Source organism: Protopterus annectens, chromosome 2.part1, assembly GCF_019279795.1.
Source record: "Protopterus annectens isolate FY-2018-M chromosome 2.part1, PAN1.0, whole genome shotgun sequence".
In the NCBI taxonomy this organism is placed as follows: Eukaryota; Metazoa; Chordata; order Ceratodontiformes; family Protopteridae; genus Protopterus; species Protopterus annectens.
Genome location: NC_056729.1, coordinates 361,239,091 through 361,266,189, shown reverse-complemented (window position 1 = coordinate 361,266,189; position 27,099 = coordinate 361,239,091). Strand labels below are relative to the sequence as shown.

Below are 27,099 nucleotides of genomic sequence, written 5' to 3'. Positions count from 1 at the left end.
AAGTTAAGTTTACTAAGGAGTGGCAGTACCTTTTGTGGAGAATTTTAAAAGTAAGAGTGTTAAGAAGAAAACTTGTCCTAGCAGAAACAGATGTTTTGTGTACTGTGGTGGTGTTCTTTGTAATTAAAACTAATGAATCTCAGAATTTTATTCTCAGCAGATGGTAAAAAGAGGAGTTTTCTAAAAGGAGTATTGCTATAATAGAAAGAGTACCTTAAAATGTCATAAGAAGCTTTCAGCTGAGCAAGAACTTTGCTAGTTTGGGGTTCAGTATGAATACTATAAAGTATTGATCAAGTAAATGTGAGACCTAGACATTTTTTTTAATCTTTCTCCAAGACAAGTGATTTCCCCAAGGTTCAGTGATAAGTAGGATTTAATTCTTGCTGGCTTCTGTAAATACAATACTTTGGGTGTACAGGATTGAATTTGTGTGTCACAGGTACTGTACAAGATCAAATAAGAGGGACCGAGAACTAACCCTTAAGGAACTGTTTATAGTGCCTGTTACAAAGCATTCCTTAGGACAGACATCTAAATGTTTGACTGTCAAGGTAGCTCTGAAATCATGTAATGCCTCAGAAGGGATTCCAGTGACTGACAGTTTAAGAAACAAGGAACCGTTGACTGCATCAAATACCCTTTTGACAGCAAAACTTATAGCGACTTCATTCTTACCTTATACCAGACTGTAATCAGTCAGTGTGTAGACTGCTGTAAGGTTCATGCTGTCAATCAACAAGTGTCATATTTTAAAATTAAATTCTAACTGTTAAATTCAATAACTTTGCTAATCTGTGCTCCCTTACAAATCAGTAAGAAATAATTTACAGTAGAATAGGAAAACTCCTTGATCGCTGGTATGACTAGAACAGGTTTGAAACTTTTATACAAAAAAATTGTTACTGAAACTTACAATGAAAATGGTATTTAAAGGGCTGAGGAGTACAGGATTCCTTAATTATAGCATACTGTTGTGAAAGCACTGGAAGTCAGAGTTTTAGAAACAATCTCGTCAAGATGTTTTTGAACGTCTTAACTATGGATGGTTTTGAAGCAGAATAGATACTGAGGAACCTTACGCAGAGGTAAGATGAGTATTGCAGTGGTTTGTTAAACAGGAATTTGGAAGTGAGCTGAGGGAATTACATTAAGTTATCAAGGAACTTAATGGTAACAGAAGTAGTACGATTACAAGTTCACAGGTGTGCAGTAGGCTAATGACCACTGGGGTCTTTTTAAACCTAGCTATGCATCCCAAATCTGACAAGTTCTGTTACCTTTGGTAAGTATAAGCAAAGGCTTGGGAGATGAAACACAAGAAGGGGGCAGGGAGAGTAACTATTTAAAGGTGGCCTGCCTCCATTAGAGATATAGGTGCCAAATCAGGGATGAATTTCCTGTTCCCCATCCAACTGTTCGAGTTACATTTGAATTGGCAAAAAGCTACTTGAGTCACTTTTAATGAGTATTCTGCACATTTGTTTGGTTACTTAGTTTTTCTTTATGTACACCTGCCTTTTTTTGGAGTTTATTGCACTTGAATTGTGTTTGGGAGGAATTCTGCTTCATATGGATGGGGAGCTGGTTCCAGAGAAGGGGACTGTCTCTGATGTACATACTTCTCAATTCAGCAGACAAGGTTTTAAGTCTTTAGAATGGATAATTCTGGTGCTATTTGTTTTGCGGATATGAAGGATGTTTACAGTGGGGTTTGATGATTCCTTGTATGCAGGCATAGATCTCCTCTCAACAGTCTGTAAGAGACAGAACATTGTGAGATGGTTTGAGGCAGTCTGCATAAGACATGTTATTTATGCACTGTATTCTTTTAGTTAGGATCCTCTGTGGACATCCCAGTTGTTGGATATGCCTAGTTAGGTACATACAAAGGGAGCATTGTACTCAATAGCACATCTGATGAATGCCAAATACAGTGGAACATTATAATCCTTGGACCTATATGCCATACGTTTGTTTTTAAGTTAAACCTAGAATGATTTCCTCATTACCATACACATGATGGACAAAGGGTAGATTATCATCTACTTGGTGTTTCCAAGTCCATGACTACTGGATCAACTCTTAGTGGTGTGTTCTCAACATGACAGTTACCAGGGTGGCTGACTTCCTGAAGGATATTATACATTTCTTGACATTTTGTTTTACTGGATGGCTGTGACACCAATTATTTGTCTAGGTTAGCCTTTCTTGGGGAACATCAGTGTTATTGGGGGAGTCTATGACTGCTCCTAATTTGCAATCATCTGCAAATATGGTCAGCCAAAGGCCCTTGACATTGGCCTTGACTTCACAGAAGTAGATGCCAAAAAGCAGCAGTCCCAGGACCAATCCTAGAGGGACTCCTCTGGTGACTGGCCTCTTTGTAGAGGTGGACTCTCCAATTTTAACTTCCTGGGTCCCGTTTGTCAGCCAGCTGGCTATCAACTGGGTGACATAAGGGTTTACACATAATCTGTGAGCTTGTCAGCAATGCCCAAGTGGGGTAGTGTGTCAAATACCTTGGCCAAGTCAAGGTACATACTGTAAACCATTTTGCTCTTGTCCATTGCTTTGATGACCTTCCGAAAAGAAGTCAGCCAGGTTGAGTAGGCGTGATCTGCACTTGACCAAAGTAATGTGGGTTGGGTCCATTATCTGGAGGTTTCCTACCTCATTACTGATCATTGCCATGACGCTTGTTTCCATGGCTTTTCATATGAGATTAGTCTTATCTGTAGTTGGTCTGCCTTTGTGCTAAGGGATGACTGATGCTTTCCATTCATGAAGCACTAAGCCTGTTTGATTACAGTGAAATAGCGATTCCAGAGGACCTGACATGTCATATTTCATGCCATTTAAAAAAGGGCCTGGGATACTGTTGGGGCCCATTTATGTAGTGTTATTGGCCTTACAGAAAGCAATGAGGGCCTGTTCCCAAGTGATAGAGGGAATTATATTTTATGGTATTTCCTGAGGGGAGGCTGGGGGAGAGAGGAGTAAAGTTAGAGGGAGTGTAGCATTTTCCAATATTAGTGAGGACCAGATCCAGTACATTTTCAACCCAGGGTGGCATACTGACAATCTGGTCCAGGAAGCTTGCATTTACAAAATCCAGGAATTGCTGTGCCTACATATGTGGTGTCTTATATGATTCCCAGTTAATACTGGGTAATTAAAGCTGCCTATGAATATAGTACTGGGTTGGATGGAGAGAGTTTCCAGCAAATCTTAAATACAGGCTATGGGTTTCCTGGGTCCTAGAGGGAGGCATATAGATTGTAAGAAGTGGTTTGGGATTTTTGCCTATGGTGATTTGAAAATGGAAGGTTAACGTACATTGTCCTGTTTGACCAGTCTTGACGTATATTTTTATGTAAATCGAGACATCTGCACCTTTGGTCCTTGCCTGTGTAGTAACTGGTCTAAATGTGTGAAAGCACTATAGCCTTGCACTGCCGGGGTTCTCTCCACAGCTTTAAACTTTGTCCGAGTGTCTGCAAAGACATACGATTTCTCTAGGGTGAAACAGAGCTTATAGGGAGTTGACTTTCTTGTTTAGACTCCTAGCATTGAGCAGCAACACTTAGATTTTCTTGGTCTTTACTTGCTATGTTGGAAGTATTTTCAGTTTAGCACTGCCTAAAAGAGGCACTATAGAGGAGGAAAATGGGTTAACTAATATTTGAAAGTCTATGGGGAAAGATGCAGACCCATCCCTGGCAAAACAGCATGTTCAGCTGACCATCTCCTTTCATGCTGATAAATATTGCACTTCCTTAGAATGACACCAAAAACTAAGCCAATTATTAAAGTCAATCATCTTCTGTTCATATTGTGGCATCAACTTTGGAGAACGTACAATGCTGCTCAATGCTAAGCTCATACCAGCCTGGGATACATATTCAGAGAGCTCGATGTCTCTTCTTTGTATAATCTAGGGGAGGCATAGCTCAGTACATCCAACATGGACTACGACCAATTTATACTGGTCTCTGTAGTCCAATGACCAGAGTATGTGTGTAATATGGCAGCACCTACCTCTGATAAGCAACTGACAGTGACTTTCTCCTTACTCAGTCTGGTGACAGGGATATCAGAGTGTCTCACAATGGAGTCTACAATGACCAGAATGTTGGATTGTGTAGTGGCTTGCCTTATGAGATTAGAACTAGATGCTCCATCACAAGTGGCTATAAGTGTTGATGTGGGTGTTGTGTTGAAAGGTTGCATTTGGGGCTGCCAGGGGCATTTACTATGTGTGCTTCATCTAAGGAGGGTCTTTGACATTTAGGAAGGTTACACTCAAGTGCCTCAGCATATCTGGCTCTATGTGTCTGCTTCATGCTGTGTGTGATGGATGCAATGTGTTTACTACTGACAACCTGACTGATGTTAGGAATGCATTTATGTGAATGCTTTGTCTCATGTGAAACAGTGTAAATACATCTCTTACATACCTTCTCATTTTGAGAATTAGGGGGCTGTCAGTAAACATGAGGCAATTTCTATATTGCCTCAGGATGCCCATATTCACCAAGCTGGTAACAGAGATGATGCAAAAGTTCATATCCATGGCAAGAGACCCCTTTTTTTATTGATTACTCTATATTCAACACACAGCAAAGCAGTGGTGGTGCTGCGGTAGCGCTGTCGCCTCACAGTTAGATGTTGCCCGTTCGATTCTCAGAGCGTCTTCTGTGTGGCGATATGAGTAAATGGGTGTTCCTTCGTTGAAGGTTGTGCATTAGGCCTGGCAAGCCAGCACGTAAAAATCTACTGCCAATCATTAGCAGACCCCTAACCGGGAAAAGCCGAAAGACACAAACAAACTCTATATTCAACACATCTGTCTAAACTCCGGAGTATCTGGTTTGCAACACTGGGGTAAGTACTTATTGTGCAAACTACTGGTTAAATTTCAAGGTTGCTTTTACAAGAACAATGTCAATTCAAAATGGGCCTATACAGTCCACTGCCAAACACTTTGGGGGAGACACTACTGTAGACCCTGACAATTTTTGGATGAAGTACTTAGGTTATACATCAGACTGTAAGTACTGAAGAGAAATGCTTAGCTTTGTCAAGATTACGAATATCAGGCATTTACTTAATTGGCTGCTACCTGCCTACAACTAGTGCTGGTCTCACCACATCTTCACTCTACGGGATACAAACCTCCCTTTGTTTCTTCTCTCACCAGAGGCAAAACAGTATCACTAATCCCACTAATCCCAAATTAAGAAGCAGGCCACAGGCTCGTTGGTGATCAACTGTTTTAAAAGCAATAGCTACATTTTGTTAGAGTGTGCAAGCACAAAAACACTTTTAGAAATAAAAGTTAATTTCTCCTCATTACTTAAAGGTATGCCATGTGTATTCCTTCCTGGTAATCACAATTGTTGAGTCTTACGGAATTTTGCAGCTTAAGCCCCACCCATCAGCCTATAGGGAGATCAAATTGCCCGTAACACTGGCCATCCATGTAAGTGAAGCTTGGGTTTCATGCTCTCTGGGTTGCCCTAGCAACTACCCATGGCAGGACACTACCCTTTTCACATCTTGGTGTTATTCTTTTGTAGGGGTACCTCTTCCTTGTTCAGTGTCCAACCCATAGAATAAACAGTTGCTCACTGTTATGTTTTTATCCATTCACTGTCCTCTCCAGCTTTTGTGATTAAGCCATCCCTCTCTCTCTTCACCTGCTACCTGCCTTCATACCCTTCATACCATCCGCTGTTATTCCACACTACCTTCAACTTCCATCTTTGTATAGCTTACAAAAGGGAATCTTTCTGTGCCAAAAAATACACCCCACACTTTACATACATACCTTATGGCTACCCTTGTGCATTTCCCATTGCAGCTATTATTTCTTTCTTACTTTCCTATTGATCCCATTTCCTCTCAATTTATATAATCGAAAGGACTGGCATTTTGCTGTGCACACTGTGACAAAGTGAGGTATTGCCAGCTATGCCAAGAGAAGTAGGGCAGTGGATGTGTAACATATGCCAGTACAGCTAGTCCGTAGTTTGTAAAGAATGATGTAATTTGTATATCAAACTGATTTGTACAGATGCTTGTGTTGAAAATGCATTTGTAAAGTTGCTTGTGTTAAAGATGCATCAGCATTGTGTGCTGCTTGACAGAAAAGAAATGTACATTTATATCAGACTACTGTGGTAACTGAGAAAATGTATGTATGTTAAAAAGGAGTTATGTACTTGCTATAACATTCTATCTGAGTTGTCCATCTTCATTCTTCCTCAACAAGTGGGTTTGGATCTGATCCGTCCCAGCCATTGATAAAGTTCACAGCCACCAAATCTCTCAAGCTTCTCCCTTACCCACAATGCACCTACCAAATTACCTCAACTCTTGTTTGCTGCTACGTTAGAAAAGGAAGATTAAGAAAGTCATGGAAAAGCCATACCCAGAAGTCATATATAAAAATAAGTATATCAAGACCTTGTAAACATTAGTTCCTCCAGAAGCCATAGGATGGCGGTTGGTGGGAGGGCAGCTGAAGAATGAAGATGGACAACACAGATGGAACTTTATAAATACATATCTTTATCTGATGTTATCAATCTTCATTCTATCCTCATCAAGTGGGACAGTGTCCCTAGCTATCTGTGTCCATGGTAGACTAAAGGAAGAATATTCTTGAGCACCACAGAACCAAATGATGGCCTACCTGTGGAGACCAGATCCAACTTGTAATGAGTGATAAAGGTATGGGGAGTAGCCCAAGTTGCTGCATATACATCATCCATAGACATACTTTTCTGAAAAAATGCAGAAGTAGCCATGGACCTAGTGGAGTGTGCTTTCAAGGGATGTGTAAGAAAATGCCCAATTTAGTATAGACAAAGGAAATGTAATTTGTCAACCACTTTTATATGGTAACTTTGGAAACTGGTTTTCCCAAGGTTGGTTCAGAGGAAAAAAAAAAAAAGTCTCGTCAGCTTTCCTGATTTTTTCTGTTCTATGCAAATAGAATCGCAATTGTCTATGAACATCTAGTAAATGTAAGGCATTCTCCTTTCTTGGTAAACTTGAGAAAAAACACTGGTAGATTGATCAATCTATTGATATTGGATTCTGACACCACCTTTGGCAGAAAGGATGGATTAGTATACAAGGTCATTCTACCTTTGTGGAAAACTAAGTATGGAGGTTTAGAAGATAATGCTTGGATCTCAGAAATTCTTCTTGCAGAAGTAATGGCAACCAAGAAAATTTTAATTTACTGGCATTTGTTGTCCGGGAAAGTCCACTGGGCCAAACAAAGCCCATTTTCAGTAGAGGCCTGGGGAGAAAAGCTTCAAGGAGACGTAAAGAACTTACATAAAATTTCGAGTAAAGTTACAAGCAATTTCTAACATATCAAGGAAATTACATAAAAGAAATATCCAAATAGTATGAAAAGTAGTTAAAGTATTATACGCATCATAAAGATTAGGCATACTCACTGTACAGGGAATAAGAACAAGGCATGTACAAGGCAAAAGGAAAAAAAAAAATCGGCTTCCATGTAAGATATTTAAGGTCACATGTAGCTGCTGGTTCAAAATTGTGTGAGAGACTGTAGAATCAAATTTAAATCCCATAGAGGAGTAGGTTCTTTAAAGGAAGGCCTTAAAAGAAGTGTCCCTTTTAAGAAGGCCTTGCTCAATTTTTGAGAAACTATGGCTGCACCATTAAAACCTGTATGGTAATTTGAAATTGCTGCTAGTTGGACCTTAAAGGTTGAAGAATATGCACAGTTTTGAAACAGGTGTGTGAGAAAATCTAAAATGTGATTGATAGGCACTAAAAAGGGGTCTAGATTGTGTTGCTGAGCACAAAGGGCAAATCATTTCCATTTACTAGAATGTTTTTCTTATCAATGGTTTATGGGAAGATAAAGTTATACATCAGACTGGTGACAAGAGCATAGATTGTCTGGCTACTAAGGGAATTGTAGAAACCAAGCAGTCAGCTTGAGGTTTGGTATCTCTGGATGCGACCTACCCATCAGCTGAGACAGGACGTCCGGAGTCTGATCTAGGTTCCATGGTGGTTGAACCAGGTGAGCCAAGAGGAAGTGAAAACAAATTTATACAGGCCAATGGGGGCAATGCACATTACGGTGTTCTTCAACCTGGCAGCTTTCTGCAGAAATTTTGGAATCAGTGGAGTTGGTGGGAAGGCATAAAAAAGACTGGGGGGGTCTAATCATAAAATAGAGCATCCCTTTCTGACTGTGGGGAAATCAGGGCAAAGTAGTTGCTGCACTTGTTTAGGGGAGAGACAAAAAGATTGCAGCATGGCTGGCCCCACTGATGGAAAACCTTGTCCGCTGCTTTCTCATTGAGGGACCACTCGTGGAAGAATGCACCTGGTCAGTTAGCCTGCAATCAAAGTGCATTTCCCAGAAATGTGCATCACTAAAAGAAAGCAGTCAGGAGACCACCCACTGTCAGACCCTAACAGCTTTTTGACACAAAGGGTAAGATTTGGTTCCCCATTTGTTGATGTACCAGACAACTGACATGTTGTCCTTTTGAATCGCAATCATCCCAGAGGGATGAACATCTTGAAGTGCTCGCAATGCGAACAGGACTGCTCCCGTCTCTAGAACATTTATGCTCAGATTGGCCTCTTCGGGGGGACCAAGTACCATGGACGGCCTTCCCCAGATAATATCCCCCCCCATCCCATCTGGGAAGCATCAGTGGTCATTATGGCCTTGAGCTGTTGTGGGATGAAGGGACGGCCATGAAGCATTTGGTCAGCTTGGATCCACCAATTCAGATCTCACTTGCAAGTCTTGGTAAATCTCATCTGGTACAACACTGATGAAGGATTGACCGTTGAGTAGCCAGCATCCATTGAAGGATCCACATGTAAAACCTGGCTAACGGAATTAAGGTTACCACCACCTCCATGAGGTCTAGAGTGTGGAAAACTGTACAGGCTGAAATTGCGGTGTTCTGTACCACCTTCTTGACCTGTGACCTTATTGTTTGAACTCTGTGTAGTGGAATGTAAGCAATGGCAGACTTTGCATTGAGAAGTGGTTCAATAAATTCCAATGCCAGAGTTGGCTGAAGTTAACATTTCCTGTAGTTTATGGTTATTCCTGGGTGAGTACAGGTGTGGAGAACCTGCTCCATTGTGTGTATGGGTTGATGCCTGGTTGGAGCACTAATAAGCCAGTCATACAGGTAGATAGGGAAACACCTTGAATCCCTGCAGTCTGAGGTAAGTTGCTACTACTGCCATGCATTTGGTGAACACCCTGGGAGCTGTGGTGAATCCAAAGGGCCTTACTCTGAACTGGTAGTGACTGGCTCCCAGCTGGAAGAATAGGAACTTTCTGGATCACTTGTTCATTTTTATTTGATAACAGGCATCCTGAAGATCTATTGAGCACATCTGGTCATCCTTGCCCCAAAAAGGGAGAACAGACTGAACTGTGACCATCCGGAACTTGGTTCAGTAAACAAGATTTGTTTAGATTTGTGAAATCCAAAATTATTCTTCAGTCCCGTTTTCTTTGGCACTAAAAAGAACCCTGAGTAAGTTCCGGATCCTATCTGGTCTGGTGGGACCTCTTGGATGACTAACAGCTTTTGTATATGAATTGCTGCTTGATCCCACTGACTGGGTGGAAATTCGGGGATTTTTCTTGGAATTGATGGTGGTAAGGAAAACGGTGTTATGTAACCCGTAGATACAATCCTCTGCACCCAAGTAGCTTTTATCAAGTCTAGACAGGCTCTCTGGTGCAGGGATAACTGCCCCCCGAAGGTCTCCAGAGGTGAACAGTCAGGCCTCTGTTCAGGAGCACTGGTAAGGTTTGTCAGATTCTTGTAAATTCTGGTTTTGCGAGACATTTCTGCCACAACAGTGGTGAAGTCTATTGGAGTCCTACAGCCCACCCCTCCCCAGGGGAACCTCCTCCATATGTCTTGGAAATGACCTTGGGACATTTTCAACAACATTTTCAGGCCACTCCGCTGATTCCTGGAGTAGGATCTTTGGAGGGCTGAAAAATGTATGCCCATGGCAGACTAGGTCTTACCAGCCTTCTCAAACCTGGACAGCATTTCCTTTACTTTAGGGCCAAAAAGAGTAGTTCCGTCAAAGGGGACATTGCTGAAACAGGACTTAAATGACTCTGCAAAATCGCACAAGCGCTTCTTGGCATGCCTCCTCATGGAAATGTCTGAACCTGCTGCTCTTGAGGTCTCTTCCACTATGTTGGAACCTAAGCTCATAGAACTACTAGATACTGACTGTAGAGTAGCCAACTGAGAAGTTACCAAACCTTGAACCTCTTCAGAAATTGCTCCTGAGAGTATTTGATAATTCCTTAGTCAAATCTCTCGGAAGTCTGATAAAGTGTGCCAAATAGTTAAGCGACCATAAGGCATAGATCACTGAAGCAAAGACACTCGTCCCCAAGCTGTCCATCGCCTGTTACTCCCCGTTGGTGGATGGACACTGGAACTCACATCAGCTAGTTCTTCTTTGTGGTTGCCACAATGATCATGGTAACAACTGGAACCCCTTTTCTCAAAAACAGTCTGTCCGCAGGTGGTGCCTTTATCCTGTCTGGTCTCCGAGGTATGGGTTCTATAGAGTCAAGGTCTTTCCACACCCACTGAGAGATCATGTCAACGAGCTCATCGGCGGGCCGAGTCACCCATGAGGTAGAGGGCCCGACACAGAAAGCCTGTAGGAGAACAGATTCCTCCAGCATAGGGTTAGAGGAAGTCCATACACCTCTCTGTTTACAAATTTCTAGGAGGTCTCAAAATGGAAAATCTTCAGCAGGTGATCGTGAAGACCCTTCGCCCTCATCAAAATCCATGTCTCTGGTGATGGACTTCTGTGGGGAGTCTAGGTGCTTTCTCTTGCACATTTCCTCCTGTGACCTTCCTCAGTGAGATGCTGTGGAGAAGTCTTGGAAGAGCAAATCAAAATTCCCTGAGAGGGAACCTGAGGCTTCAGTACTGGATGCCCCTGTGGAGAAATGTGGTGTGGCTCTAGACACAGAGACATTATGATAGAATATCTAGGAACCTGATCAGACAAAACTGGTTGGATCAGAGGATACTGTTATACTCTGATCAAAGACTGATGGATCCAGAAAGCTTGGATCCTGTAACTCTAAAATAACAGAAGGTGTTACAAGAGCAGCTTGCAGGGGAGGTGTGGTGGAAGATCTGTTAACCTGAGGGGTAGGTGCCAAAGGAAAACCAATCTGCCCCTGCACTGAAAGATCATCCGCACCACTCTCTCCACATCTTCTTCTGAGAGGTTTCTGGAGGAAAGAGTGGAGTAAATGGAGGGAGATGCTGGCCTCTGTAAAAATGGTGATAGAAGTCAGTCAGGAACTGGATCCACTGACAGAGTATCTGGTCCAAGGGCAATATAGTGTCTCCTGAGAGTTCTAACGGATATGATAAAGTATGATCCAATGGTTTTGAAGAATTCTGATCCGACTTAGCCAATATTGGGTCCATAATGTTTTGCTTCAGCTTAGGATCCAAAAAAGTAGTCAGATCTTGCATTTTTTTTTTTTTTTGCTTTTTCTGATCCGGAGTTGAGACTTCTGTTCCGAGAAAGAGTCTGAAGAAGATTTTGACGAAGGACAAAGCTTTGACTTTGGAGACTGGGATGAGGCCTTTCAATATCAGTTTATCTTTATGCTCAGTAATAGCTCGCGGGTTGAATCTGTGGCAAATACAGCAATCCTCTTGCAAATGCAGAGGGCCCAAACAGTACATACAAAAGATTGTGGGCATCCGAAAGTGGCAGTTTATGCCCACGCTTTGAACTCTTTTTAAAACCTGCAGGTTTGTCAACCATAATGCAGTATCTAGACTACTAGAAATACCAGACAATCTTAACAGCTAGCAAAAACATTTTTTTCCTGGAAAGACAGGAAAGAAAGAGAAGAGAATACTAACAATGGTATAGCGAGAACTATGACGGAGTCGTAAGGAATATACTAACAACAGTATCCAAGAATACCAAGTACGAAAAAAGGATAAACAACAAGGGCAACAGCAGAAATAGAAATTTACAAATACAACACACTAATCGTACTAGCTACGAGAAAGAGGAGGAGCAAGGGAATACCAGCAATAGTATGAAGAGTATGATGACAAGGTTGTAAGGGCAAGGAAGTACAAAAAGCAGAAAAATGGGAACACACAGAGAAAAGGGTTATATAGTTATTGGTCACAATAAATGAAAAACTAATTCAAGAAATAACAGAGATTTTTACTAACACAGCTCAAGAGAGATGGTAGATCACATCAGACAGCTAGAAGTGGCAAACGAGATCTGAGGTAATTTGGTAGGTGCATTAAGGGTAAGGGAGAAGCTCAAGAGATTTGTTGGCTGAAAGCCTTAGCAATGGCTGAGTCGGATCAGACATATCAAATCTGAATCCACTTGTTGAGGACAGAATGAAGGCCAATAACATCAGATCAAAGGATACTGGAAAAGAAGAGGTTAATCTCAGTCCAGCTAACTTTGAAAAATAGTAAGAAATAAAATTACTTAACTTAGGCCATAAAGATTGTATATTACAGTTCTGACTGCAGACAGAGACAAAATGCCTGTGCCATACAATGGTTTATTAGCTCCTGTAGGAAGAATTTTATTGTTTTATGACTTCCAGAACCTGCAACAGATTTTATCAAAGCTCTATGTGTGTGTGTATTATTGCCATACATGTGTAAGATTCTGGGTCAGTTGCTAGGAAAGGAGGTAGCATGGGAACCAGAAGTCAGATGGCCAGACGTATATGATGTCATTCTGTAATCCATCACTGAACTGATGTTTTTTTTAATACTAGGTGAGACTGAAGTCTCAGAGCACTCTTTTTGGAACCCGACAAAGAAGGAAGACCACTCACCTACTTCATCTTGCCTTGCTCTAGTAAGTGACCAGGGAATAATAATTCTTTAGATCAGTCAGGAAAATATAGTGAGATTAGTCAAGTACTGTTTTTCTGCATCTGTGTGAATCTATTCATCAGTGTTGCTTAATATTTCCTGTGTCAAACTCTGGTGTTTATTGCAAATATATATTTAGTATAATCATGTTCTATTATTAAATATATTTAAACTTTTCATAGTGGCTGTTCCTTTAGAGAATATTTTAACCTTTGAGAGTTACTCGCATCTATTTGGTGACTCTGTGGCCACTCCTGAAAGCCTTTCTGCATTGGTCAAAAAAGTACCATTTGTACTAATATTAAATTTCACTCAGTATAATTGGGTACCCTTACAAGAGCCTTAGAGTAGCTGGCTATGGAGAGTCTAGTGGCAGTGACTACCTTATAGTCTGAGCAGAAGAAGGCATAGTTAGTAAATCTGCACCAGCCTTTCCCAGGTGTGTGTGTGTCTGTGTGTCAAAAATCAAACTTCAAAGAGTGTGTGTCTCAGCTGTTTGGATCAAGGACATGAAGAGCTGGTTTCACAAATAGGTTGCTGGAGGACTTGGCTCGGACACTCGGCTGAGGACTCATCTCTATAGCTGTGCCAAATGGGAGCCTTACTAGGGACCTTGAGGGAGACAGAGAAATCCAGACCCCGGACTGAGTGTGTTCCCTATGTGCTCTTAAGGGAAAATGTTCTTGATGCAAACAGCTCCATCTGGAAATACTGTGTCAATCTATTTTTGTTATAAGTGAATGTCCCTCTCCAGTGTCAATGGTGAGGATTCACGCAACTTGATTACTGGTCCAGACAGGGGACATCACACACACACCCACAGTGATGTATATGATAGCTGTCATGCTACACCAGAGGGGAGGCTGGCTCATTTGTCAGACATCAGCCTCCACAGGTAATGCCAGAAGACCAGAGCACACCTCCCTAGTCCACTTTCAAAAGGAAAAGTTCCCTCTTCTGAACTTCTGCCCTCCACTGACAAAGTAGGTCAGAGTGGCATCGCCCCATATCAGTGAAGTAATGCTGCCACTTCTGACCAGAACAGGTGATGCCAATGCCATCACAAATCATCTAAACAGAACCATAAATAAACAAACCAACACTAGTAAAATGACTAGTCCGTACCAGGAGAAAAACAGCTTTATTGCAGAATCCAACACTGACTACGCGCTTTCGCCCACCACTGGGCTTCTTCAGAGTCAGTAAACAATACAAAGAACATTGCTTAAATACTAAATTAAAACCAATAAAATCACAGGAGTACCATAAATACAATTAATGAACTCTCCAAGAGTCAGATTAAACTTGAAATCTTGTGGAGCTGAAAACAGCTTACAACATAAACACATGTGTGCGTGTAAATAACATTCACATTATAAATAACACTATGAACTGATAAAATTTAAAATAAAATGCTAACATGAACAGTGAAATGTTGTAGTACTGTCATTAATGTTATTTAAGCAAACTGTGATTTGAGTTTAAATATACAGGCTGTAGAAATGCTGTCATTAATGTCTGGTGTATTTGAAGCATGAAGGCGCAACTGCCAGAAGCATTCGTTTACTTCCAATAGGGTTTTAAAATCTCCCCCAAAATCTTTTGTAGATAACTTGTCTACGACAAAAAATAAAAACATTTTTGTAATTTATACAAACATTACTGTGATTAAACAAGGCATTCGTGGCTTTCTTATTCTTAATATCCCTAATGTGTTCCAAAACGCGAAGTCAGAGTTTTCTTGTGGTCATCCCTACATAGAATGCGGCATATGACAGGCAAGTAGCCACATATACAACCCATCTTAGTATTACAGTTACAATGTGCTGGACATCTAAAATTTCTTTTGTAAATGCAAATTTGTACATAAGATCCGTCATTAATATATTTACAGACACTGCATGTGCCGCACTTACTCATGTGTGAGGGTCTGTTATCTTGACTAAAATAATTTCTCTCAAACAGTTCTTTCAAATTGGATCTCCTGCTTCTAATAAACTTAGGGACAATTCCTATTATATCCTTGATGTCTTGGGTAAAAACACTATCCCATACAGCATTAACGATATTCCTGACCTTAACTGTTGTTGGATTAAACTCCAACACCATACCAGCAGAGTAGTTGTGACTAGGGTTATTTTGGGTAGAATTGTTAACTTTGTCAGATTTTCTGTTGTTGTCCAAGAGGATGGGCATAAAATCACTAGCTGATCTTCTCTCCATCTCCGCACTGTTCTTATTAAGTAACTCCAATGGATAACCTCTGTTCCTGAACAGGTCAACTAAATGAGCCATTTCAGCTTTGAAACAGATATCCTGGCTGACCAACCTAGATGTCCGTATCATTTGCCCCTTAACCACATTTTTCTTTTGGTGGTCAGGGTGGCAACTATTGTAATGCAAAAAGGAATTGCTATATGTTTTTTTACGAACATTTTTTGAATGAATTAATTCCTTCTCTGCATACAGCAGTATATCCAGGAACTCTATTTGATGTTTGTCGATGTGATTAGTAAATTTCAGAAACTCTGTTTGATTCAAATAATCAATAAATGCCTCCACCTCAGTTTTAGACCCCTTCCAAAGAATCAAGATATCATCCAGGTATCATAAATATAACAATGTTTAACCTGTAATCTGACTTGAAAACAAATTTCTGCTCCCAATCTGCCAGTACTAAGTTGGCATAGATCGGTGCATATCTAGCACCTATCGCAACCCCATTTATCTGTTTGTAGTATTCGCCATCAAAGAATATGAAGTTATTGCGTAATACCATATCTAGCAAATCTAATAAAAGGCTTCTCTTAACATGGTGTAAATTACTATATTTCAAAAGACTTAAATATTTCTTGCCCAATCTGGTGGGGGATTACAGAAAACAAGTTAATTACATCAACTATCACGAACCAATATTAGTCTCCAAAATCAATATTGGTATTCCTAATACAGTCCAGACAATGCCACAAATCCTTTAAAATATGTGGTAAATTATCAAGAATATTCTTACATGTAATATCAATGAAGGCTGCTAGGGGTTCTCATCCCATGTAACCACCTTTTATAATTGACCACAATATCCATCCAGGAGGCACTTCCTAAAATTCCAGTGCAGGCAAAATAAGAAACTCAATGGCACTTAATGCTTGAAGTAGTCATGGCCACTAACTCGTGTCTACTCTCGAAGCAAAATAGAAGCTCCATGCCCACAGAAGCATATTTGTGAATCATGTGTCATGCCATAACATTTGTCCATAGCTCTGCACCACTATACTAAGAACAGCTATAAGGCTGCACCAATCCGCTATGGGTGTACACATGCCATATGAATGATCCTACTATTCACATGTGTTGTGGGAAGGTAAATGAACAGTGCCAGCATGTTTGGGTAGAGTACTTTGCACCAGCACTAATTCACACTGGGACATTAACTAGCTGTACTAGCATATCCACTGTGCTAATGGGTTCTTGGTGTAATATGAAGTGCCATTACCATTTTGTACAAAACCACTTGACCTGTACATCTGTGAAGTACAGGGTTTTATTACATATTCTTTACATTTACAAAATTCGAAGAATTAGGGAAGGAGTTCTGTTTGGTACAGTACCTCAAAAAAAATTCATGTGGTGCATGTCAGTGACAGTGAAGAGTGTGGCATGCTGCGTATATGGTTAGGAATGCAATTTTGTCATAGGACTGCACTACCCTGTCTACCTGTAATGGAGATTGTAAGTCCCCCTAATTCAGCACATTCTCTGCCACAGACCACAACAAACCTTGAACTGGGAGTCAACATAGTGGACATCAACCAACATGTTGTGGCACATCATTCTACCACTGGAGGATATGATCCCTGGCTCCCTACAACCTCCCAAAGAATATGGTTACTAGTGTGATCATGCTCCCTTTACCAATCTCAGTGTTGCTGTCACGTGTCGATGTGTTCTCCATTTGTGAAAGAAATGATGCCCAGCTAACTCTATAATTTGTTTGGATATGGAGATGTCTTATGTAAACAGTTGCTAGTCCATGCATTGCCCTGCAGGACCCAGGTATGATAATCCATGCATCATTTTGGGTTTTCTATATTATGGCCCATAGTTATGGATTACAGAATACCCCTTTGTCAATGTTGCAATATACTGCCCCCATTTCTGCCTCAGCTGTGGTACTGCTGCTGCTGGTTCCCCCCTAATTCTCTGACTCACTCCCCTGTTGTCAAAAAGGCCCTGTCAAGATGTTCACCTACTGCTCCATCAGTTTACACAATAGACTAGATGCCAACTCTTTGTTAGTGCTGCAACACAGTGGTGCCCACCTCTGCTTAGGCTGTGGTACTGTTGCTGTACATTACTCCCCTAATGTTCCACCCTGCGTTTCTACTGCTGATACAGCTAGTATGAAAGGCCCTGCCAAGATATTCATTTTCTGCTCCAGCTGTTTGTGCAATATCATGTCGTGCAGCATGACTCTCGCAATAAAAGTCTTGCTGCAGATGTCTGGACTGTATTGTGGTGCACCACCTTATGTGTCTAGACAAAAGGAAGTGCCCCTTCACTAGGGCAAACATGCACTATATTACATGTTCTCTCCAGGTACTGCAATAGAAGCAATTTTTGCATGGTCTAGGTGTTGCTAATGGAGGACACTAACCAGGGTTGTACGCATATACAGTCGTGCTCCTTGCTTGTATGGTATCTGTGTGTACAAACCTATCCATCAATCTATGTCTGTGTGTGTGCTTTACCAATCATGTGACCCTGTGGAAAATGGAAACTTTGGTCGGAAGATTGCCCAAACAGTACACAGACATTATAAATATTGCCCTTTGTATTACAGACAACCTGGCAGTTCAGAGAGTGGCAGCCCTTCCTGTTGATCCACTGCAGGACCCCCGCACCAGGTGGGCCCTTGATGTTAGTATTTGTGCTGTCTATGGCACTCGTAATCAAATAATGGGCTTTGTCATTAAAGGTGATGGTGCTCTCCTCTGCAGTCCTGAGGAAAACAATATTCTCCAAGTCCGCACTTCCGCAGTAGTCACCGAAAGGTCCCTTTTGTTAAGATGCTTAAAATCACAATCACCTTCGCATCCACAAGAATTTGATCTGTAAGGATCTTTAGAAGCTAAGCCCCGAATTCCAATGAAGAGTTTAGTCCTTATAATTTAAGTATGAATAATCCAGAGCTAGATAAAACATTTACATTGTACCCTTATTCATAAGGGACAAGGGTGCTAAACCAAGGATGAATTTGTGGCCTCCAATTCATTCCCATCCATTCATCCAGGTTACATTTGAATAGAGTAAGGGAAGTACTTTGCTTTATGTGGAGAGGAAGAGGATTCCAAAGAAGTGGCATGCTATGTCAGTCATATCTATCCCTCAAAAGATGTTCTATTTATGTTGCAGAGAAGATTAAAATCTCTTGAGCAGGTGTTTATTCTACCACTGTACTTACAGATGTGCAATAAATCAGTAGAGGATAGGGTCTTGTTCAGACTCTGTACACGAGGCAAAGATCAACCTTCTCAAAACAAAAAAAGAAAATACAGATAAGTGGTAAAACATCAATTAAAAAAACAGAAATACCAATGTAAAACACTTTGAAGCACCAGAGAGAGCTGCAAATAGTGTAGGACTAATTTTCTCGCTTTCGTCACTACAGACTTAAATCAGAAATACAATAACCTTCCAATCTACAGAAATTCATGCAAACCACCTAATCAAAACCTTTTATCACTTATATAATAAAACAAAATTTACAATTTTCAACCTATTTTTAAAAAAATTTTGATAACGGTTTCATTTAAACCTCGGTATTCATCAGCTCTTAATCTAAACTGCCATTCTGTTTCTTTATTTGCCTGTCCTGTTCTTATAATCCCCGCCCCTTAAATCCTCCTGGACTTGCTCCAATATGAAAAATAAAAATGTCTCATACTTGTCACATAAACAAATGTGCTTATATATCGCATTGTTGCTATCTTTGCTTTTTATAGAGTAGAGGTGTTCCTTATCTCTCTGCTTTAAGGTTCTGGCTGTCATTCCCACATAAAATGCATCACATCCAGAACAAATATCAATATATAACACCCCTCTAGAACTGCAGGTAAATCTCCCCTGTTGCTAATATAGTACTTTCCATATGTTCCAAGACAATAAAATGTCCTTTGTGAACACAGTGGTACCTTGGAACTCTGCTTCTAAATTTGTCGAATTTGGTATTAGTCACATTTTGGCAAGAAAAAATAGTCTCACTACTCGTCGTTTGTTTGGCACTTATCAGGTTTACTAGAACAGGTCCCCTGTCACTTTCTTGTGCTTTTTTTTTTTCTTTAATTGTTATGCTATTCTTTGTGCAAAGAAGTACAGTACTGTATCATCATGGGTTCGAAGACAGTTAGTGATAACAGCCAACAGGAAAGAAAATTAGTTAGAACCACAGTAGAGCAAAAAAGAGAGATACAGAAATATGAGTGATATCCACATGTCTGATCTTGCTACAGAGTACTAATGAATGCCAAGAACAACCATCTCCACCATCATGAAAAATAAAGAGCCCATCAAAGCAGCTGATGTTGCTAAAGGAGTGCAAGCCGTGACAAAACAAAGATCACAGACACTAGAGAAAGTGGAAAAATTGTTGCTGATTTGGGTAAATGAAAAACAGTTAGCTGGTGATAGCATTTCAAAGGTCATAATTTGCGAAAAAGCAAAAATGTTGCATGCTGATCTGTTAAAAAACAAGCTTAGAACGAGTGCTGATACTAGTCAAGTGTTTAAAGCCAGTCATGCATGGTTTGAAAACTTTAAAAAGAAGTGGTGTACATAGTGTGGTGCGACATGGAGAGCAGGCAGTGCCATCCAAGAAGCTGCAGATGAATTTGTTCAGGAGTTTAAAGTAGTATGTAGAGGCTGAGGGTTTTATTCCCCAAAAAGTGTTCAGTTGTGATGAGACAGGCTTGTTCTGGAAAAAAAATGCCCAACAATACCTACATCACTTGAGAGAAGGCATTACCACGGCACAAGCCAATGAAGGACAAGCTAGCTCTGTTGTTGTGTGGGAATGCAAGTGGGGATTTAAAACTTAAGCCCTCTGCTAGTCTACCACAGTGAAAACCCATCAGTTTAAGAAAAAATAATGCGATAAAAAGCAAGTTGCATGTGATGTGGAGGGCTAACTGTAAAGCTTGGATCACCAGGCATTTCTTCACAGAGTGGATGAATGAAGTGTTTGGCCCATCTGTGAAAAAATATTTACTGGAGAAAGATTTGCCTCTGAAAGCTCTGCTTGTTTTGGACAATGTTCCTGCTCACCCTCCAGACTTGAAGGACAACTTGTTGGAGGAGTTTAACTTCATCACTGTAAGGTTCTTGCCCCCTAACACAGCTCGTTTGATACAGCCCATGGACCAGCAGGTCATCTCTAATTTTAAAACACTGTACACAAAGGCACTTTTCCAGAGGTGCTTTGAAGTGATCTCAGATACAGAGTTGACCTTGACAGAATTCTGGAAAAAATAAACAAGTCTGATATCCTCCAGTGCCTACATCTTACTGATATAAGGCCTGGGGGGGGGGTCTTCCACAGTTGCCTATATTAAATCAGCGAACGCTTAAAATAGCAAACGCTGATTTATCGACCCTTTTAAAAGAGAAAGCTTGCAATCCGAAAACACGGACCAGAGATTTTTTTCCCGCAGGGAAAAAAAAACTAGGTCTTTCGGGACTTTGCCACTTCCTCCACTGTCGTGGAATATCAGAGTTGGTATATTTAAGTAGGGGGCACAGCCCCCCACTTTAGTGTTTTGAAGTTTTTTTGTTTGTTTTGTGGAACAGCGTTTTTTTCTCCCTGGGAAAAAAAAAAAAACTGTTCTGTGTCTTTGGGATTTCAAGCTTTTGCTTTTAAAGGGTCGATAAATCAGCATTCGCTATTTTAAGTGTTCACGGATTTACTATAGACCCTTCCACAGGACTATGAACTCTGAGTTAAAGCTTCTGGCCACAATTTCTTCCAGGCAGAGGGCTTTTAAAGGTTTTGAGACTGAGCCTAGGCTTGCAGGTATTGTGGAGGATATTGTAACTCTAGGGCAGTCCAAGGGCCTGGAGGCTATTGCTGATGATGTGGAAGAGTTAGTTGAGGAGCATAAAGAAGAGCTCAGTATGGAGGAGCTGCAGGAGATTCACAGGGAGCAGCAACAGATAGTAGCTGAGGAACTGTATATTAAGGGGAGGAGGAGGTAAGTGAATGTGTCTAGTTCATTAATCAAGGAAATGTGTGCAAAATCGGTGGAAGTGCAAAATTTTGTTGAAAAATATCACCCTGACAAAGCTCTAAGAAGCCGCAATGTTAATTTGTTCAATGACCAAATAATTTCCCCACTTTAGAGGTATCTTGAAACGCAGGCAAAAACGAGCATTGTTGGATAGGTTTCTAGTGAATATTAAACCTGGTGAGTTTCAAGCAGGATTCAGTGTTAAGAGACAAAAGAGAGAAAGAGAAATAACCCCTGAAAAGCAGTGGCCCAAAGTTTTTTTTCATGGAAGGGGACTCTCCTTCCAAACAACATCCCTCTTCCTCACACCATCCCTTTAGGTCATGTACCATTTATTACTGAATTATACTGTACAGTACTGTATTATTGAACTTATACTGTTTATTAGGAAAATACAGCTCCATTAATGCATATACCCTATAAAATGTGTATTTTCTAGGGGGGGCTGGAACGGATTAATTAAAATTTTCCCATAAGAAATAATGTAAATTAGTTTGGTACTCATTGTTTTCACCACTCATCTTGCCTTCTGGAGCAAGTTAACAATGAGTACCAAGGTACCACTGTATACCTACAGATACTACACAAACCAAACTTGTACACTGCATTCCCTTGTTGGCATGAACCAGGCTTAAGGTATCATTTTGTAACAGAGTCATAAAACTATTAATTTTCTTATATTCAAATAAAGGCTCTTCTCCCATAATTTTAAAAATGTTATTTCCTTTACATATTTTCCAATTACCAAAGATGATCTTAATATCATTAATATTGTCAAGACTTGTCAGCTTTCATAAACCTTGTGTTTTTTATTATAAGGAGGAATACAAAAGACTGAGCAGTGTTTGAACAAATGTTATACTCAATCTGAACTTTTGAAATTTATTATGGAAGATATACTTTTTAAAGTTCACTTACTTGATATCACCCTAGAATGTGACATGGTTAACAAAAATTTTAACAGTAGTATTTTCTGTAAAGAAACACTTTCTAATTGTTATTTACTTTTTAACAGCAACCATCAGTATTTATGAAGAATATACCTAGATGGCAATATATTAGAGCCCCTAGAATGATTACTAGGAAGTCAGATTTTAAGAAAGAAGCTGAATTTATCACCTGTCTTTTTTTGGAAAGAGGGTATAACAAAGAACATCTGTTAGCCAGTGTTAATGAAGTTTCACTGAAAAGGTATACTCACTTTGTTTCTATTTTACTTAAGCCTCTGGAAAAATCTGTATAAACTAGTACTCATAATAAACCACCACCTGTCTCTTTGGATACGTCAGTTGACAATATTAATATTCATAAAATATTCCCGGATTAATTGAAGTATTATACAGAAAGATGTATAAAGTCTAGGAAATCAGGAATGATGTCATTATTTGTTACACTGGATCCAAACTTGAGTATGGAATAACAATATGGAAAGCTTATAAGAAAACAATCATGAGTAAACTAGAAATAATTAAGTGGAAATATACCAAGGGCAAACACGAAAGACTAAAACATCTGATCTTGCACAGACTCTTATATAGATACTGAAGAAGAGACTTTATTCAGGTATAGAGGGCATTCAGAGACAACTATGTCAGGGAATGTTTGAGGTTATCAAAAAGCAGTAGAGAGTCATCATATCTGAATGAGAAGTGTACTATTTGGTTCTCAGAGCAGCTGATGCATGGAATAGACTACCATATTACATTAAAAGCAAGTACTAGTTTAGATATTTTTAAGAACAGCCTGAACACCTATTATTAGAACAACTGCTCTAATAATTACAGTCATGTTTGAAATATCTGTATGTATGTATGTATGTAAGAGCTGGATGCATGGTTTACTTGCAATCTTTAAGCAAACACCATGACACTTAATTGACGTCTGTACCAGCTGTCCACTGAACATCATGTGGTATAACTCAGCACATAGCACTGTGCAGGACTCAATTCATCCTACTGCACAATATGCAATAGTGAGATGAGACACGGGTAACTGCTTCAACTACTTTTTCAGACTCCAGCCAGCCAATCTTCCAGATTACCAACAAAAAATACAGTGAAACAAAAATTAGAAAAGAAATCTCTGACCCTAGATTGGACTTCTAAGTAACATTAAGAATTGCTTTCAACATGAGGGTGGAAGAAAAGGAAAATATCCTCATCAACAGACCCGGGAGAGTTAGGATAAACCAGACAATTCAGAGCCAGTCTGGGATTAAAGAAAGCTCCGAGGAATTACATTATTTTTCACAGGGAGGGAAACACACATCTTAAATGCATATAGTTACTAGAGACGGCTTTGTTTCAGAAACTCTTTATAAACTTGCTTTCAATATGGAGAACACAAAGTTGCTTTTCAAAGCTGATGTGAATCAAAATCTTGTCGTATCAAATTAAAAAAGGTCAAGACAATCCTTTCTGACTAAGTTAAAGATGGCTCATTTCAAGGGGCACTGAAATGAGGGCTACAGATACTAATAACATGAAGATGAACAGTTCCCCTGCATTTTTACATCTCACATTCACTTAGACAGCTACAAAGTCTTGTAGTTCAGGCATTCAGTCTGGCATGATTTTTAATTGTAATTTATTTTCATATAATGAAAATTAACATGCCTTGAACACCGAAAGCTGTAATTTCAGCTATGACTTCAGAGTTGTATAAAAATCTTTTATGCATGTGCTATTACAGCTAGAGACTGATGAACCCAACAGTTCACTCCCAGAAATACAATCAAATACCTAACTAGATCCTTAAATTACTAATTAAATTCCATGACTCAAGTTAAACAACCCCTACATCGAGAAATATTCAACACTGCTAACTTCCAAACAATTGCTGTAAGTGAAAATATTGTATACTGTAAATTGCACAATTCATTCTAACTTCCAAATTTCACCATATGCACACATCATTCAAAATCAGGCATACAAATTGTTGGTGTCTTACCAAAATCCAACATTTAAAATAGATACGTTGTTTCACGCTACATGGTATGAGTTTATTTAGGGAAGATGGCTGTTGGGGCATTTGCAAAAGCAAAGGGATATGCACAACAAACAGAAAGCTAATTATACACTGCAAGTTAAAACACAGCGACATATGGCAAAATAGATTAAAGGATTTACTAGTTAAACTGCATGATTCAGAAACCCCCATCTGATCCACAGACTGCCTTATGATTATAAAGGAGGAAAAGGAAAATTTGTTTGCCAAAAGTACCATGCTTGCTACAAGATATAAACATCATATGATGTTTCATTATTCCTTTCTAGAATACATCTGATTACTGACGGTTTTACATTATACAGGTTACAGATGGATGCCTGTGTGGCAATTAAAGAACAACACATACCAGTACAATTCTGTCAGGAATTTTACACCCGTCTCATAAAATTCTGCCTGGCTTGTGTCATGTGTAATCTTGTATATACTACCTAAAACACTACAATGAATAATGTACCCCGTACAGTGTTTTTTAAAAGAAGAAAGACGTACATGTGTAGCAGCTGCTACCATTTCACCTTGTCCATGGTCATTTGGTGCCAAGACACACAAGAACAGACCTTAAACATTACTTCAGAAAAATAAATTAAGCAGGCCATTAAAGATATTTCTTGCTAAAGGTTTAATGAAGTAGTCTCACTATGCTAGTTATAGGATTTAAACAGAGATAACTATGGCATTGATACCTTACCTTTATTTTTTTAACATTTTTCATTTATTGCTACTTGATACTTAATGGCATTTACAAAACTGCGCATTCTATTTCCTAACTACAAATACTGCAAATAGTATGCATCACGAATATTTAAATATACTTATTTCAAGGCTTCATGACGTATGCACTTTAGACTACTTGCAATCGTTTCTCATCAGCTTGATTTTCCTACTGAATGCTATCCACTCACCCTACCAAAAACATATGATGCTTTGTCGAACAGAGCTGTTCCAGATGAAGCAATTTTAGCTTAAACAAATGTTTTAATACCATGCTGTCTGTACCACAAAGACCACCAGTACGCTCAACTTATTTTTGTACTATATAAAGAAAGTGGTACATGCAAAAAAAAACATTACTATTTACAGTCCTGTCAAAACTTACAATAAATGAGTTCTGTACAGTATCATTTCAGAAACACTTTCACTGCTCATACAGAGTCGTAGACTTTCACAGTGGCTAAGATCTTTAATCATAACACTCTTATCTAGCAATAACAACTGCAAGAACACAGGACAAAACTCAAGTTACTATAATGTGCTGCGTCCAGAGTTCCACAAGGAAACAGCAGCAGTAGTAATACATCTTAGTTCAGAAAATGCTTGCTCCATAGCTGCCATTTATTCTCTTTAAAAACAAACTGCCTGGAAACCAGGGATTTTGATATTAGCAAAATTTTAACTTTACACAGAAAGCAGAAATTTAATTTTCTAACTCCAGTTGATTGCTCCTTCATTACGGGTCTCTATATCAAGTCTATGAAGTGTACCCCCCCCCCCAATTCCCTGCTAAACATTAATGTGCATATCAAAGCCACTATATGAAACCTTCCGTGTAACAGATGCGTCACATACACACAATCAGCAAAATGTAGGATTCAGAGCAGCTACATTATCAAATTCAACAGTCTGAATGCTTGGCATTCCCAAGTGAAGAAGTGTGTCACAGAAGCATTTTTAAAGTTTTTCAGTAGGGATTCACTATATCAGAACCTCAGCTGTGATTAAATGCCCAAGTCAAACATATTACCAAAACAAAATATTGGTTAGCATAATCATACAATATTCTGTAACATTGCTGCCATATACTGTGTGTTAACACTGCAACCAACTAGTAATTTTGCACAAATGCAGAGAATATAAAACATTAAAACAAAAAGTTATCCCCCATCCCATGAAAGAGGAGACATTAAGTAAAAAAAAAAAATGCTGTTATAAATGAGAGGTACACTTAGCCAGTACTGCTACCACATTTAAAGTGCTACCAAGCATTGAAATGAAGGTAAAGCATGCTGCACAGTTCAAACTTACCATGAGGGAAAGGATTTGGCTGTACTACACTTAGGAATGCATGGACCATCTGAAACAGGATTCCTATGGCTCCAGGATCATAGTAAGTATTTGTTTCATAATTCCCTGCAGGCACATACCCAAAATCCAAAGTTCCCATTGGTGCTCCGTGAAGTGCAGCTTGGCCTTCACCACAAGTGCTTCCACACAGGACTAACATTATCACTAAGCACATTTTCATGGCTGTGATCCTGTGCATTCATAAAAACAATCTAAAGTATCTTACAAACTCAAATGTCCCTTTTGCCAGGAAAAAACAAAATCACAAAATTCTCCCAACCAATTCCAGTCTTCAGAACTCTATTTATGTCCTACAAGCAGCATGCTGGCTGCACATTTTGTAGATTAATATCTGTCAGCCTGGAGCAAACTACTGTCTTTTTTCCTCTTCTTGATTGCCTGGTCTCCAGCATGAACGCTCCTCACTTTACAATGACAAGCAAGTGTCTTGTTCTTCTGAGCAGAGCAAGTCACTGCGCCCTCTCTGGTAGAGAAGGAAAACAACCAGAAGATGCGCACGATGTAAAAGGGATGAACTGCACAGCTGCACATAGGAAGTCAGACGGCTGAGCTGTGAGCAACCTGCAATGCATAAAGATAAGAGGATAAAGAGTGCTACAAAAGTAATCAATAATAGCACTAATAATGATAACATCAGTAACAGTAATGTACTACGTGCTGTACGGTCTTAAGAAACACATACTGATAAGTATTTCTAAGTTATTCTGGCACATGAAACTATGGACTTGGGAGAAAACTGCATTAGGTTTTTATTCAAATAAACA

General features: G+C 39.7%; 1 protein-coding gene across 1 annotated transcript in view; it reads right to left on the bottom strand.

Annotated features, from left to right (window-relative positions):
* PROM1 (prominin 1) overlaps window positions 1–26,893 on the bottom strand; it is a 1,709,767-nt gene extending 1,682,874 nt beyond the window's left edge. The window contains 1 exon segment of the mRNA XM_044062202.1: window positions 26,276–26,893. Within this exon segment, the coding sequence (XP_043918137.1) occupies window positions 26,276–26,513 (238 nt within the window). The 5' untranslated portion in view covers window positions 26,514–26,893.
* Between the last annotated feature and the right edge of the window lie 206 nt (window positions 26,894–27,099).